General features: G+C 33.5%; 1 protein-coding gene across 1 annotated transcript in view; it reads left to right on the top strand.

The window, feature by feature from the left end:
* Positions 1–18,188, top strand: part of EYS (eyes shut homolog) — a 1,667,443-nt gene that overhangs the window by 1,078,924 nt on the left and 570,331 nt on the right. Inside the window, exon 28 of the mRNA XM_060030409.1 lies at positions 5,002–5,114. Within this exon, the coding sequence (XP_059886392.1) occupies positions 5,002–5,114 (113 nt within the window). The remainder of the gene's footprint in view (positions 1–5,001; positions 5,115–18,188) is intronic.

Genomic DNA, 18,188 nt, shown 5'->3' on the forward strand with positions numbered 1-18,188 from the left:
ATTCAACACCCATTTGTGATATAAACCCTGCAGAAAGTAGGCATAAAGAGAACGTTCCCCAACATAATAAAGGCTATATATGACAAACCCACAGCCAACATCATCTTAAATGGTGAAAAACAAACCATTTCCACGAAGATCAGGAAAAAGACAAGGTTGCCCACACTCACCACTATTATTCAACATAGCCAAAGCAATCAGAGAAGAAAAAGAAATAAAAGGAATCCAAATCGGAAAAGAAGAAGTAAAGTTGTCATTGTTTGCAGATGACATGATACTATACGTAGAGAATCCTAAAGATGCTACTAGAAAACTACTAACGTTAATCAGTGAATGTGGTAAAGTAGCAGGAAACAAAATTAATGCACAGAAATCTCTTGCATTCCAATACACTAATGATGAAAAATCTGAAAGTGAAATAAAAAAACACTCCCATTTACCTTTGCATCAAAAAGAATAAAATATCTAGGAATAAACCTACCTAAGGAGACAAAACACCTGTATGCAGAAAATTATAATACACTGATGGAAGAAATTAAAGATGACACAAATAGATGGAGAGATATACCATATTCTTGGATTAGAAGAATCAACATTGTGAAAATGACTCTATGACCCAAAGCAATCTACAGATTCAATGCAATCCCTATCAAACTACCACTGGCATTCTTCACAGAACTAGAGCAAAAAAAAATCACAATTTGTATGGAAACACAATGGACACTGAATTGCCAAAGCAATCTTGAGAAAGAAAAATGGAGCAGGAGGAATCAGGCTCCCTGCCTTCAGACTATACTACAAAGCTAAAGTAATAAAGACAGTATGATACTGGCACAAAAACAGAAATATAGAACAATGGAACAGGATAGAAAGCCCTGAGATAAACCAATGCACATATGGTCACCTTATCTTTGATAAAGGAGGCAAAAATATACCGTGGAGAAAAGACAGCCTCTTCAATAAGTGGTGCTGTGAAAACTGTACAGCTATATGTAAAATTATGAAAGTAGAACACTCCCTAAAACCATACAAAATAAATAAACTCAAAATGGATTAAAGACCTAAATGTAAGGCCAGACAGTATCAAACTCTTAGAGGAAAACATAGGGAAAACACTCTATGATAAAAATCATAGCAAGATCCTTTTTGACCCACCTCCTAGAGAAATGGAAATAAAAACAAAAATAAACAAATGGGACCTAATGAAACTTAAAATCTTTTGCACAGCAAAGGAAACCATAAACAAGACGAAAAGACACCCCTCAAAATGGGAGAAAATACTTGCAAATGAAACAATTGACAAAGGATTAATCTCCAAAATATACAAGCAGCTCATGCAGCTCAATTTCAAAAAAACAAACAACACTTTCCAAAAATGGGCAGAAGAGCTAAATAGACCTTTCTCCAAAGAAGATATACAGATTGCCAACAAACGCATGAAAGTATGCTCAACATCATTAATCATTAGAGAAATGCAAATCAAAACTACAATGATGGGGCTTCCCTGGTGTCGCAGTGGTTGAGAGTCCATCTGCCGATGCAGGGGACATGGGTTCGTGCCCCAGTCCGGGAAGATCCTACATGCCGTGGAGCCGCTGGGCCCGTGAGCCATGGCCACTGAGCCTGCGCATCCAGAGCCCCTGTTCTGCAGCGGGAGAGGCCACAACAATGAATAAATTAATAAATAAATAAATAAAAATAAAATAATTAATTAATTAATTAATATTTATTTTTAATTTACATGAATGAAACTGAATCATAGAATTTCAAGAAGTTTCTCAATAGAATAATCAGACTTATTTTCCTTCCGGACATTTTGTATAGCTCTCTGGTGGCTTCATATTTATTTTTAAAGCTAAAAGTTTCTTTGTACTCTTCATTGTCATAAATAATAAAGATCTTCATGAATAGAGAAAAATATCTACTTAACTATGCACTGAAATCATACCATTGCTTAGCTTTGTCAAAATAAAGTTTAACATTCACAATCATTACAATCAAAAACATTTTTCTAAGATCAAATTTTTTTTCAGTTTTTAATTTAAACTTTACTAATTCACATGTTTATGATGTTTTAGGAGTAGTATATGTAAATTTTATTTTAAGTTTTAAAAGCAAGTTTCATGTATAACTGAGATAAAAATTAAAAAATTAAATTTGGAAAACAAAACCATTCATTAGGCTCATAAAAACTTTAAGCTAATAATTACAAATGAATATTTCCCCTTCTGCAGCATGTAAGAGCCAAATGTTTCTATTTTCCTTGGAATCAACTGACTTCTTTGTGAAAAACTGTTTTGTTTTCTAATTCAGTCATATTTGAAACTTGACAGAGTGATAATATTAAAAAATTGTGATAATGGATATTTCTCCAAAGAAGATATACAGATTGCCAACAGCCATGTGAAAGTATGCTCAACATCATTAATCAATAGAGAAATGCAAATCAAAACTACAATGAGATATCATCTCATACCAGTCAGAATGGTCATCATCAAAAAATCTACGAAGAATAAATTCTGGAGAGGGTGTGGAGAAAAGGGAACCCTCTTGCATTGTTGGTGGGAATGTAAATTGATACAGCCACTATGGAGAACAACATGGAGGTTCCTTAAAAAACTAAAACTAGAACTACCATACAACTCAGCAATCTCACTACTGGGCATATACCCTGAGAAAACCATAATTCAAAAAGAGTCATGTACCTCAATGTTCACTGCAGCTCTATTTACAATAGCCAGGACATGGAGGCAACCTAAGTGTCCATTGACAGATGAATAGATAAAGAAGATGTGGCACATATATACAATGGACTATTACTCAGTCATAAAAAGAAACAAAATTGAGTTATTTGTAGTGAGGTGCATGGACCTAGAGTCTGTCATACAGAGTGAAGTCAGAAAGAGAAAAACAAATACTGTATGCTAACACGTATATATGGAATCTAAAAAAAAAAAAAAAAAAAAAGGGCTTCCCTGGTGGCGCAGTGGTTGAGAGTCCACCTGCCCATGCAGGGGACATGGGTCCATGCCCCAGTCTGGGAAGATCCCACATACCACAGAGCGGCTGGGCCCATGACCCATTCCCGCTGAGCCTGCGCATCTGGAGCCTGTGCTCCGCAATGGGAGAGGCCATAACAGTGAGAGGCCCGCGTACTGCAAAAAAAAAAGGTTCTGAAGAACCTAGGGGCAGGACAGGAATAAAGACACAGACATAGAGAATGGACTTGAGGACATGGGGAGGGGGAAGGGTAAACTGGGATGAAGTGAGAGAGTGGCATTTACTTATATATACTACCAAATGTAAAATAGATAGCTAGTGGGAAACAGCCGCATAGCACTGGGAGATCAGCTCGGTGCTTTGTGACCCCCTAGATGGATGGGATAGGGAGGGTAGGAGGGAGAAGCAAGAGGGAGGGGATATGAGGATATATGTATAAGTATAGCTGATTCACTTTGTTATAAAGCAGAAACTAATACACCACTGTAAAGCAATTACACTCCAATAAAGGTGTTAAAAAATATTATGATAAAAATAAAAAATTAAATTTGGAAAACAAAACCATTCATGAGGTCCATAAAACTTTAAGCTAACAATTACAAATGAATATTTTTCCTTCTGCAGTACGTAAGAGCCAAATGTTTCTATTTTCCTTGTTATCAGCTGACTTCTTTTTGAAATACTATTTTGTTTTCTAATTCAGTCAATTTTGACACTTGACAGTGTTACTCGCTGAGAGGATTTGCAGTATATTTGAGCCTACATCAGAAAGAGGAAGAAAATGTTTAAGAGTTTTAAAACTAAGACTCAAGTTAAAAGATGAAATAAAATTCATTCACCAAAAAATGTTTATACAAGGCAAAAGCTTGCTTTCTTTTTCTTCCCTTCTTTCTTTTCTTTTTCTTTCTTTCTGTCTTTCTTTCCATCCTCCCTTTCTTCCTCCCATCTATCTTTTTCTTTCTTTCTTTCTTGATTTCTTGTTTTCTTTCTTTTTCTTTCTTTCTGATGTTACACTCAATGAGAAGCCAAGTCTTGAGAATGTGAATAGTATATATTAGTAATTCAGAAATCAAGGTGGACAACTTATTTTTCAGTGTCTAAATTCAATGATTGCCCTGGTCATGATTTGCTCCACCTTAGCTTGAATTTTTAATAATATTGAGAAACAGAAGATAGAACCTGAAATAAATACTCATTTCTAACTATTGAATCCTTTTAGTTTTTCTAATTTCTTTTTTTAACATAATGTAAATTTATATAGACATATAATTACTGGTGTCATACTGCATATTCACAGTGAATACAATGAGAAGTCATGTCTTTTTAAGAGGTTATATTTGTTCATCAAAATGAATGCTTTCCAAGATCATTTTCTCTTTTTGCTCTTTAGCAATCTTTCTGGATATCTATTTTTGCACAAGTTATTCCTAAAAAGAATAAACAATACAACTGAACACAAAAGGCATGCAGAATGCATCAGGGCTACAGGATGTGACAAATATTTGTAGCTTATTCTGTGTTTCCTTTGCCCCTGGAAAGATAATTTTTTCTTGATGTTCCATAGCTGTGGATGGGATAAGGTAACTAATGTCAAAAGAAAAAGTACATGGAACAGAGGCAAAAGATGGAAGAGTGTAACTTCTTGATGGATAAGATGAGTGTATCAGCTTTTCTCCTATGTTCCAATAAGTAATAAAAATGTTTTCTTTATTCATATGAGTGACTTTGTGTAATTCATACCATAATAAGATACAGATTCCAAGTAATTTTTGACTAAAGTGGTAATCTTTCCTACTAATTTTTAGAATAATATTTATCAAAGAGTTGTATTAATTTCTACCAATATATTGAATAAATCAAATCAGACCCCCAATCTGATTGTACTCTCTGATTAGTTTGCAGCAAGAATAATACATTGTAGAAATAATATAAATTACCCTCTCTCTCTTTCTCTCTCTGCTTCTCTTCCTCTCTCTCCCTCCTTCTCTTCCTCCCTGTCAGATTTCTGGACCAGTTGAGAATTTTACTGGCTGCATAGAAGTTATAGAAATCAATAACTGGGAATCTTTCATCCCATCCAAGGCAGTGAAAAAAATTCACATTGACAGTTGCAGGTAAGACACTACTAATGATTTTTCAATTACTTGTTCAAATAACCACTCCAAAAGTAACATATCCATTAAAAATAATCTAATCAGGGCTAGAATATGTTTTCTTCATTTTGCTTTCTCTTCCACTTTTACATTTTATGTTACTTTCCTTACAGACTATAGCATTTTAAAGCTACATCCCAATTAAGTTGGACCATTTATTTATAATGAGTTTCTGGTTTGTGCTGTATAAGATTCAGCATATGTACCAACAGATGATCAGTTAAATATGATCAGAAAACATCATCTCTCAGAGCATTTCAAATATAAGCACACTGACAGTCAGGTATGTGATGTATTGTTTAGGGTAGTGTTTAATTCTAAAATATTACTCTCAAAAAGTTGTCATTGTGCTTAAATTTTCATTATTGGTGACATTCCTTTCAGACAATCTGCTTCTGGATACAGAAATCTTTACCTGTGGGGCAGAGGGTGGTGGAGCAGGACAGCATAAAAGCCTGTTTGTCAACAGAAGAAACACACTGATATATTCTACTAAAATTTTTTGAAATATTGAAATTCTACTATTCACTATGGTCTAAGGTGAATAAACAGTCACACAGTGACTGTCCTTAAGGAGTTTATAGTGTAGTAGAGGAGATATTGATGAAATACTTAAATTAACATATAAAAATGAAGACTGCTTTAAGAAAAATAAAAACAGAAGGTTATAAGAACATTACATATTTGAATATAGCCAAATGTTTCCTTCATGGGTAGGGGGAAATTGTGTGTATTCAAAAATTAAGGAAATACTTCAGAAAGTAAAAGGATAATTCATTCCTCACTGTTTCCTCTTTAGCTAATACATTTAAATATTTATGTGACACCTATGATGCCGTGGTATACAGGGTGCTTTTTGTTTGCTTGATTTGTTTTTAATCAAATGAAAACCTAATATCTTACAAATTCACACTGAATAGGTTCTAGAAATTTTAATATAAATCCAACACCAGTAAGTCCTTATATTTTACCATTTATTCCTAATTTATGTTGAAAGTCTATCTCCATTTTTAATTAGTTTGCAGTTAGTAGTATTTCCTAATATTTAACTCTGAAATTCTTTGCTCTCTACCTCTGTGTGAAATACTATGATCTGTTAACTTATAGTTAAATGAATTAAGGGCAGTCACTAGGCAGCAAATTCATTGAAAATGATAGAATCTTTCTATAATTTATATAATAATCTGTTAATTTAGCAATTTGATAAGCAAACTACTTTTTTAATTTTGTGAAAGTAAGGCACATTTAACTTTTGTTTTAAGAATGAGTATAAAAGCCGCATAGCATAGGGAGATCAGCTCAGTGCTTTGTGACCACCTAGAGGGGTGGGATAGGGATGGTGGGAGGGAGGGAGATGCAAGAGGGAAGAGATATGGGGACATACATATATGTATAAGTGATTCACTTTGTTATAAAGCAGAAACTGACACACCATTGTAAAGCAATTATACTCTAATAAAGATGTTAAAAAGAAATGAGTATAAAACAAAACCAAAAATTGGGTGATCTCAGCTATCTGCACGGCAGTTCTTAACCTTGCCTTTTCTTGTTCTCTTCTCTAGAGGACCTATTCTGTTTACATTCAATGCCATTCGGTCGTTTGACCTCCATTTTGCGATATTGGTTCTTTAACAAATATGAAGTGAAATTATCCCTCTCTACGATATCCAACACAGCTGTGAACATATAAAAGGCACTTTACTTGTGTTCAGAGTTAAAGCAAGTGGAGGCTATTAAATTTCTCTGGACATTTACACTGTCCCTGTCATCAACTACTACCACCACTTTATTTTATTTAAGACCACTTCTCTTAAGAGAGCTATTATATTGGATTGGTTTGTAAAAGAGTTTTCAAAGCCTAATTCTCTAAATTATTGGCTGTATGACACTGAGTAAAGTTCAAATTTTTCTAATTCTTCAGTCTTCTCTGAGGAAAATCAGAAAAATCAGAAAAGTAACCTTTCCCTCATAATTATACAGAAGATAAAATTGGACTTTCTTCTATGTTTAAAGTTCAGTGAGACTGGTCTTCTTTGCCAAACTTTCCACCATTTCCAGAAAGTTTTCCTCTAGTCCTATCTCCAGAAGCCCATTCATCATCTCCCCAAGCCCTTCTTCACTAGTCTGGCTGCTTCTCAACATCTATGATCCCATCATAGACGCCTTCCTAGACCTCCCAAAATGAAGTGAGTTTCCATGCATATCTCCTAGTCACTCTTTATTTCCATAATTTGTTTTTTATTCTTTATAAGAGATGCCACTATTTTAATGTAGTTTTTATTTGCTCATAAGTTTCCTTGATGGCTCCCTTACTATGACCTGAGCTCCTTCCAGGCATGGACTCTACAGGCCTCTTCCACTCCTGTTTCCCCAGGGCCAGGAATAGTAGATGCTCAAAGATGTGCTGTTTAAAATATTTTGTGATCCTACTATGATTATTTCTTCAAAAAATTTTTATTATGAAATTGCTTTTAGATTCACTGTACCAAGTGATTCTCAAACATTTTGGTCTTTGTGCTCTTAAAAATTATTTTGACTGCAAAGAGCTTTTTTACGTGGAATTATTTATCAGTATTTACCATACTAGAAATGAAAACAGAAGAGTTTAAAATAAATTTATTATTTAATGCACAAAATGAAAAGATAAATTTGTTACATAAATAACCTCAATATATTTTTATGAAAAATAAATACACTTACCAAATCAACAAATAAAAATAATGAAAAGATTGGTGGTTTCACATTTTCTGCAAATATCTTTAATGTCTAGCTTAATGAAGATACTGGATTTTGATATATGTTTCTGCATTCAGTCTGTCCAGTAACTGTTCTGTTGAAGTAGTTGAAGAAATTCAGTCTTCACATAGATATGCACTTGGAAATAATAGTGGTACTTAAGTAACCTTTTCAAGCAACTGGGAATACTCATGTTTGATATTACACCAAAACTTGGTAAGTCATAGACTGTTAAACATTAGTTGCAATGTGAAATGTAAAATCCAATCAGTGAACTTTTCATATTCTGTAAATGAAAATCCATTGTTTTATCTTGCATTTTGAATTAATCTTCTACCCATTCACACTTTTGTACTATGTCCAGAAAAATATTGGTTCCTTCAGTTATTCAGGTAACCTAAATGTCAACACATATCAATATAAAATATTGAAAAATCTTATCTGTGAATATCCTCTCCAATCTCACCAGAGTGTCTTTAAGTATTGTAAAGCTGTCAAGTGCAAAAGAGTGCATTTTAGATTTTTCCAAAATTCTAATATTTGCCTTAAAACTCAATTTTTATCATTGTCAACGAATACTGTTAGTTGTTTTCCTTGAAGTGACAGTCTCATTTTGTTTTTGAGAAAATGTCTACCTAATACCTAAGATTGAGTAACCATAGTTTGAGTACTAGCTCTTTCAAGTAAAATTGTCTGCCATGAAAAGAAGCAGCTAGTTGCTCTCACGCATCAAATAATCACAAATTGCTTCTTCTGGAGGCAACCTTCACACTTCAGCATGCAGAGAAGTATACTTTATGCATACTCCCCTTTGCTTCACACGCATTAGTAAAAAGGCATATACTTATAAATTATAATTTTAAAAAATAATAATTTTGCCACTGCCTCAAGTACACTCATGTGAAATTTGGATTTTTAAACTGTTAGTAGAGAACACTACACCCGTTAGTGTAACTTGGTACTACTATTTTTAGTCATCAGCAGTTTTCTCCACCATTGTTCTTGGATCACCACTGCAAATGTAAACACAGTGAAAAAGTCAAAAAACATCTCAGTATCATTATTAAAAATATGTTAACCTCGCAGGCCATATGAAAAATTACTGTGACCTCCCAGACTCCATAGGGTCTCCCATGAGAAATGCTGCTTTCCTTTAAAATGCTTGATGGCACTCTGTTTATCTGATTATTTCAACAAGACTTCTCTACAGATGGCTGTTTCTACAGTAGAGGATTCCAGGTGATTCAGAATTTTCTTACAGAGACTGTAGTCTTAGCATCTGATATTAATTTTAGCACTGAGATGCTGCTATTGAGAAGCCAAAACCAAAATTAATACTAGTTCCTGTTTTACACACATAAAGTGAATATCCCCACAATTTGTGGCTCTCTTGCTTGATGCATTTTTTAATTGACCAAAAGACTTAAAATTTTAGAATAGTATGTTCTAGTTCCTCATCTCTTTCTTAGCAATCAACTTTATACTGGTGATATAAGAAAATCCAGCAATAACTAGAAATTTCAGCATAGGACTGACAAGAAAATCAATTCACCTATTATGGTATTTGGAGTTTTGTTTATTTTGTTGTTATTTGTTTTTTTGTTTGCTTGAATTTTTCTACCAAGGTTTTTTCCAGTGATAGAATTGACAATTATATTTATTTATATAACAAATCCTTTCACTTTTAGATTGTTATATTATTTCCTGTCTGTTTTTTTAAACTATGGAAGAAATTGCTTTGTCTTTTTTAAAATTTATTATTTTATTTTTTAATTTAATTTTATTTTTGGCTGCGTTGGGTTCTGCAAGAAGGCTTTTCTCTAGTTGCAAGCAGGCTTTTCTCTAGTTGCAAGCAGGCTTTTCTCTAGTTGCGGGACAGCAGGGGTTACTCTTGGTTGTGGTGCACAGGCTTTTCATTGCCACGGCTTCTCTTGTGGAGCGTGGGCTCTGGAGCGCAGGCTCAGTAGTTGTGGTGCACGGGCTTAGTTGCTCTGGTGCATGTGGGATCTTCCCGAACTAGGACTCGAACCCATGTCTCCTGCATTGGCAGACAGATTCTTAACCACTGCACCACCATGGACGCCCCTATTTCCTGCCTATTTTAATAGGCACCTATATTTACTTCACCTGTGTTCTTAATAACTACATAGTGTATACCTCAGGCAGGAACATTTTACCATGTACTGGCTTATGTCTTATCTGGGTTTGATCTTCCATTCAGGATCAGGGATCAGGTACCAATGTAGTAAGATGTCAAGAACAGCTAAATCAGTTATTCCTCCTCCAGCTTTCTCCCCTAGAGAGGCACCCTGATGTGATCCAGCGACACTCTGATGAGCCTTATTAGAAATAGTAAAACATTCGAAAGCAGGGAAATGGATGTTTAAAAGGATGGTAAACATGATGAAATACAAGCCAGCTGAAAATAATGAAATTCACCTATATGTTTCAATATGGATAGATCTTATAACATATTGAGTGAAAAAAAAAAGATAACTATGGCAGCATACCATTTTTGTGCACTTTTAAAGCTGCATTATATCAAAACAACCATCTTACCCTTTATTATGCATTCTCAAATGTCTCCATATATTATTAAGTAGTCTGGATTAACTTTTATTTGTACTGTCTTTTAAATAATTACTATTTCTGAAGGAGTATGTTATGATAATGGTAAGAAGTATTCAAGACAAAGGCAATCATTCAGAAACAAAAGGCCGAAAGCACAAGAGATCATTTTCTACTTTTTAACTGTTTGTTTACAGATCATCTCAACAGGTCACTAGTATCATTAAAATGAATATTATTGGCTTTTCAAAAAGGAGTAAGTTATATAATACATAGCGTGCTCTTATAAATTTGTGGTGCCAATCTAAATGCCCTACTATTAAATAAATATTTGATTTAAATGTTTTATTAGTAGAAGATTAAGGCATAGAGTTTTAACATCCTAAGTAATATGTAAAATTTCATTTATTTTTTAGAAAAACCCTCCACCATCATTTTTAAGTAGACAGTATGAACCTTCAAAATAAAATCTAAAAGAAAAAATTGATTACTCAGAAATAGGAATCCAAACGTTGATCATTTATTACCTTCAAAAACAGAATAAAATAAGATCTAAAATGAAATAATATAAGTTACCATTTTCTCCAATTTTTTAACCAGTCTGATACTTGTCTCACCACAATGTGCTGATATGAGATTGATGCACTCTTGGTTTCCTAGAGATGTGATTATCATTTACAAGTAAAGACCAGATGATGGAGAAGAGTTGAAATTGTGGTTTAGTATTCAATGTACATTTGTACATTTGGGACTGAAGAGATGAGAGCTTGCCACATGAAGTTGAATCTATCACAGGTGTAGGAACTCTGTTTTGAATGTGTCTACCCTGACTTGCCTACCTTTCATGACAGCCAGCTGAGTGTAATGGTTTCGGGTAGACGAACCATGCCATGAGTTGCTGATTCCCATCATGAAGACAATAGTATAGGAGAATTTTGATATCTACCACGAAGTTTAATAACAGATGAATACAGTTAATAATACTGAACTGAACACTGAAAATTTGCAGTAAATTTCAGGTGCCCTCACCGTAAAAAATGTGGTAACTATGTGAGGAGATGGATATGTTAGTTAGCTTAACTATAATAAACATTTTATTACATATATGTTTATCAAATCATCATATGTACACTTTAAATATATATTCTCATTAAAATAAAAATAATAGGGCTTCCCTGGTGGCGCAGTGGTTGAGAGTCCGCCTGCCGAAGCAGGGGACATGGGTTCGTGCTCCGGTCTGGGAGGATCCCACATGCCGCAGAGCGGCTGGGCCCATGAGCCATGGCCACTGAGCCTGCACGTCCAGAGCCTGTGCTCCGCAACGGGAGAGGCCACAACAGTGAGCGGAATGCATACCGCAAAAAACAAAACAAACAAATAAACAAAAAATAATAAAAAAATAAAATAAAAATAATAAGTTTCAAAGGAAGCACCTAAAATCTACAGTATTATTAACAATCATCATCATTTTGTACATTAAATCTCTAGACTTATTCATCCTATATAACTGCAGCTTTGTACCCTTTAGCCAACATCTCCCCACTTCCGACACTTACCTACCCCTAGTAACCACTGTTCCATGCTCTACTTCTGTGTATTTGACTTCTTTAGATTTCACATATAAGTGAGGTCATGTAATATTTTTCTTTCTGAGAATAGCTTATGTTTTAACCATTTTTTATTGAAATACAGTCAATTTACAGTGTTGTGTTAGTTTCAGGTATACAGCAAAGTGATTCAGTTACATGTACATATTGTAATATATAATATATAATATATATATATATATATATATATATATAAAACCTTTTTCAAATTCTTTTCCATTATAGGTTATTAAAAGATATTGAATATAGGTCCCCATGCTATACAATAGGTCCTTGTTATTTATCTATTTTATATATAGTAGTGTGTATATGTTAATCCCAAACTCCTAATTTAAAAAATTCAAAAACATATTGCTGTAACTCATGTCAAAGTGTGTTCTGCCTGTATTTTCCTCTAGGAGTTTTAAAGTATCCAGTCTTACACTTAGATTTTTTTTTTAATCTTTTTTTCTGGAATATATTTGATTTACAATGTTGTGTTAGTTTCAGGTGTACAGAAAAGTGAATCAGATTTACATATACATATATCCACTCTTTTTTTAGATTCTTTCCCATATAGGCCATACAAAGTATTGAACAGAGTTCCCTGTGTTATACGGCAGATTCTTATTAGTTATGTTTTATATATAGCTGTGTGTATATGTCAATCCCAATCTCCCAATTTATTCCTTCCCCTGGTAGGCATAAATATTTTTTCTACATCTGTTTTGTAAATAAGTTCATTCCTACCCTTTTTTAGATTCCACATATAAGCAATATCATATGATATTTGTTTTTCTGTGTCTGACTTACTTCACTCAGATCTACTTTGAGTTTATTTTGTTTCAAGTTATTTTTGTTTATTTTGTTTTGTTTATGGTGTTAGAGAATTTTCTAATTTCATTTTTTTACATGTCGCTGTCCAGTTTTCCCAACACCACTTATTGAAGAGGCTTTTTCTCCATCGTATAGTCTTACCTCTTTGTTATAGAAATTGACCATAAGTGCGTGGCTTTATTTCTGGGCTTTCTATCCTGTTCCATTGATCTGTATTTCCGTTTTTGTGCCAGTACCATACTGTTTTGATTCCTGTAGCTTTGTAGTATAGTCTGAAGTCAGGGAGCCTGACTCCTCTAACTCCATTCTTCTTTCTCAGGATTGTTTTATTTATTTTGGGGTCTTTTGTGTTTCCATACAGATTTTACATTTTTTTTTTTTGTTCTAGTTTGTGAAAAATGCCATTGGTAATAAGATAGGGACTGCATTGAATCTGTATACTGTCTTGGGTAATATGGTCTTTTTGACAATATTGATTCTTCCAATCCAAGAATACAGTATATCTTTCCATCTGTGTCATCTTCAATTTCTTTCATCAGCATCTGGTAGCTTTTGGAGTACAGCTCTTTTGCCTCCTTAAGTATGTTTGTTCCTAGGTATTTTATTCTTTTTGATGCTAGCTCATTTCACTTACCATACTGTCCTCCACTTTCATGCATGTTGCCATAAATGGCAGGATCTCCTTCCTTTTAAAGACTGAAAAATATTCCAATCAATTATATATACTTATGAAAATTTCTTTATTCATTCATCCATTGACAGACATCAGGTTGTTTCCATATATTGGTTATTACTTCAATGAGCATTGGGGTGCAAATATCTCTTTGAGGTACTCATTTCATTTCCTTTAGGTATATGCCCAGGAAAGGGATTGCCAGATCATATAGTAATTCTACTTTTAGTATTTTGAGGCATCTCCATATTATTTTCCATAATGGCTGTGCCAATTACAATCCCACCAACAGTATACAGGTCTCCTATTTCTTCAAATCCTCCTCCAAACTTGTCATCTTTTATTTTTGTGGTAATAAGCTCCCTAACAGGTGTGAGGTGGTATCTCATTGTGGATTTGATTTGCATTTCCTTATGAGTAGTGATGTTGAGCAAGGTTCCACATGCTTGTTGACCATTTGTGTATCTTCTTTGGAAAAATATCTACTTGGGTCCTTTGCCCATTTTTTAAATCAGATTATTTGCCTTTTTTGCTATTGAGTTGTATGAGTTTCTTATATATTTACGATATTAACCCTTTATCAGTTATATGATTTACACATATTTTCTCCCAATATACGTTGTCTTTTCCTTTTGTTAATTGTTTCCCTTGCTTTACAGAAGCATTTTTTTTTAAATGTAGTTCCTTTTGTTTATTGCTGTTTTTGTTGCTTGAGTTTTTGGTATCATATCCAAAATATCATTTCCAAGGGCCAATGTTAAGGAGTTTTTCCTTATGTAAAACCCTTCTAGGAGTTTTACAGTTTCAGGTCTTACAGTTAATTCTTTAATCCATTTTAAGTTGGTTTTTGTTTATGGTGTAAGATAATGGTTCAATTTCATCCTTTTGCATGTAGACATCCAGGTTCCCAACACCATTTATTGAAATTTATATTAAATATGTAGATTTATATGGACTATATATTAAAATTTTTTAAAGGTGATATCAACTATATCAAGTATTTTAATCATTTAAGATTTAAAATCATTTAAGTTTACAGTGAAAGCTTTGCTTCATAAAGTCATACTATGGAAAATGCTTTAGCTGTATTTTAATCAAATTCTACAGTTCTACAGAGAAAGTACAGAGATGATCTACTACATACTTGGAAAATATTTGTATTTTCTCAGATATCTAGGCTCACTCCCATATATCAAATTTTTTGTTTGTTCTTGTTTTTAATTTTGTAAATATATGGGAATTTGGGAATAAAAAGATACATATATATGTTTAGAAATAAGTGTTCTTTAATTTCTGGATTCTCCAAATCCAAACTAGATAATCCCAGTGGTCTTAATAATAAATAAAATTTAGAAAATGCATAGTTCTTATATCTATAACTGAAATTTTTATTATTTCTTATACGTTGTGATATATCTGATATATTCAGTTTCCTTCACAATATGTTTAAATGATTTATCCTCTAGAATTCTGTAATGGATTTGATCACATATTTCAGGATGCTTTTGATTCGAGAATGGCAAGGTAGCTTTAATCTGTATGAGTAGAGGATTTTTAAGAGTACATATGGGAAAAAAGAATAGACACATGAGTTATCCAATGACTAGACATGCAATTGTGTCTAAAGATACATTAGAATAGAGCTAGTAAGTGCATAATTAAAGTCTTTTAACAATCTAGGCTTCATTACCATCTAAGGTACTTAATTGCATATTTGTGTAAATATTTATATTTCTTGCAATTCCTCAAATATCAGGAATGGAGTGACCATTGTGAAATCATAATTTCCTTTAATGTATCTAAAAATGGCTTGATCCCCCTGTATGTGTAAATTCTGTTCTCCCCATGATCACTAGGGTGCTTACGTTTAAAAGCATAGCTTTTGTCACACTCTCTTTACTTACATTCCTCAAGTGAAGTGACACCCTGATATCACTTGCACTCTGATTCTAAATCTCAGAGCAATCAAGTGGGAAGGTGAGAACAGTGACTCTAGAACCATGCCTTAGATGGTTTTGCACCATATTATCTGTGTGACTTAGTGCTTCCTTCATTTTTATGTGGTGATGGTGTCAAGAATGCTGGACACACAGTGTTGCTGTAAGAGATGCATGATTAAATATACATTTTAAAAAACTTCTTAGAATAGTGTCAAATACCTAGAAGGCACTTATCATTATTAGCTATTGTTTTCATTGTAGTTGTTGTTTCTCCTTTGTTCCTCCTCATATTAAAACTCAACGTTATCCTTTTTCCTAGATTTTTCCAAAGAAAAGCTAACACGAAATTAGGATGGTGGAGGTTAGGAAAAAGGGGTCGAGTATTTCAGAGAACAGCATAACAAGGCAAAAATATGAAACATTGAATATTATCCATCTTTGGTTTTAGAAATCCCTTGACCATTCCCACCTCAGGTATTTCTTAAGATCTGCTCTGGACCTCAGTCCCAACCTTATTCTAAGTTGTGTGCCCTCCCTAGAATATGTCCTCATCTTATTATTCTAGGAATCCTTCAACCCTCACACTCTAGAAACTCAATTTAAAATTTTCCTATCATAGTAAGAAGAGCAATTAACTTTCATTATGTCATTTTTTTTCTTTTTTTTTTTTTTTACTTCTGCACTATGTCTCAGGTCTGTATTTTCGGAATTAAATGTTCTGTCATATTTCACAAATAAAAGCAATTCTTTCCCTAAAAGTAAGTAAAAATATATTTTTTTTCTTATTACACAGATTTGATCACAAAACATGGTTAATATGCTGCAACTCCAGAGGATTGCCTCTGCTGAGTTACACAGGTGGAGACTAGAGAACCTTTTAATTGATAGTTAACTAGATGGTTTTATGAAAAGTGGGTTTGACTCAAGTTGGTGTATTTCTGTGGCAAAAGAGGTAATGTCAGATATACCAAATTTCAAAGTTCAGCTCTACTGCTTCCTATAAAAATAACCTTGGCAAAATTACTTAACCTCTGTATTTCAGTTTCCTTACCTGTAAATAAGGACAATAATAATGGTTGACATGAGGACTGAATGACATTTTATAGAAGCAATGCACTTAGCACATTGCCTGGACATGGGAAGGGCTTCCATTTTGGTAACTCTTATGATTAGCCATCTTCACATATGTTTATTTGACCACATTTCCAATCAACTAGGAGAATAGTCATCTAAGAAGAATAATGATTTCCATGAGAAGTTCAAACATGCTAACTTTATTTTTTTTAACTATTTTTCCCAGTACAAAATAATATACTAAAATAAATGAGAAGAAATAGATGCAAAGACACTTAAGAGCAGAATACAAACAAGAAATTTTTAGGTTTTTGTTAAACTATAAATTGGGTTCATTTCTATTCGAATTTAACTTTTTCACTTTGCATAAGGTTTTTTAACTGAATATATTTTCATTTCTCTGCATTGTAGAAACTTCCCAATGTTCTATTCCTGTTTCATTCAAATCTCTGTGCATTGTATGTTTTCCTTGACAATTGAAAGATATCAATATTTATATTTTAAAGTCTATTTTAATACTTGGGAAATGAAACATTCAAGAAAAAGAAGCTATTTTTAGTTTTGCAATGAAATGGATATAGATAGATTTTACTTATACAAATATAATTATATCTGGTAAAAATTGATAGGAACCTTTTTTCAAATGGTATTATTTGAGGGCCTGATAATATATAACATGTTTTATTATTATGAATAATAGTACCCATGGTAGTGTTCATGATTAATAATGGCTCTGCAAAAACTATCTCCTATGTTCAAAACAATGATGAGCCTGTGAATGTCATATACCTCAGGGCCCTCGAGCTTCTATACACTGCACTACACTTTGGACATATTTTCAATTTCTACTTTTGTTATTAATTGATGGCAGTCTTCCAAGTGCTTACCATTACTTTCAGAATTACTCATTACTTTCAGTTAAATTCTCTACCAGCTTTGCAACAAAACAGTTCGTTCACCCCCTCCATAATAGAGAACTGCCCCACAGAAATAGTTGCACAGCCAAGAACACATTTGTTCAATTCTCTCCACAACCTACCCACTCCCCTTCTTGCATCTGAGTGGGATTATGGAGCGAGTTCTCCTCCAGGGATGTGAACTGAAGTAAAGTGTCTGATCTCTGGCCTGTGATGTTCAGGAAGTGCATTTATTGTCATTTACTAGATGAAGAGAACTTTAAGGATCTAACATATGATTGAAGCTTCTAGAGTTTAGAAAGCTGACTATTTCTGTAACCACTCCCCAAAAACAGAATTAAGAATATATAATGCTGACAGCAACGCAGTCTTATTAAGATCTATCAGCAACATATAAGAACTAAGCCATGCAGCAAAGATCATCAGAGGATCCTCTATCTCCTTCAAGCATGCTGTTCAGATGACCTCAAGGTAGCTGTCATTAAGTTGAGAGATAAAGATATAAGAGGAGAAGAAAACAAAAAACTAAAACCAGCTTGAGAATTAGACAAGGAAAGAACATTACAGGTTGTTACTAACACAGACCAGGCCAGATACAAATAGAGCAGTGCTTTTTCAATTTTAATGGAAGTATACTGCCAAGAAACCACAAACCTGGATCCAAAAACACCCTGAAAATATAAAATGTCTCTAGGGCACCCAAA

This window comes from Delphinus delphis, chromosome 14 (genome assembly GCF_949987515.2).
Source record: "Delphinus delphis chromosome 14, mDelDel1.2, whole genome shotgun sequence".
NCBI lineage: Eukaryota > Metazoa > Chordata > Mammalia > Artiodactyla > Delphinidae > Delphinus > Delphinus delphis.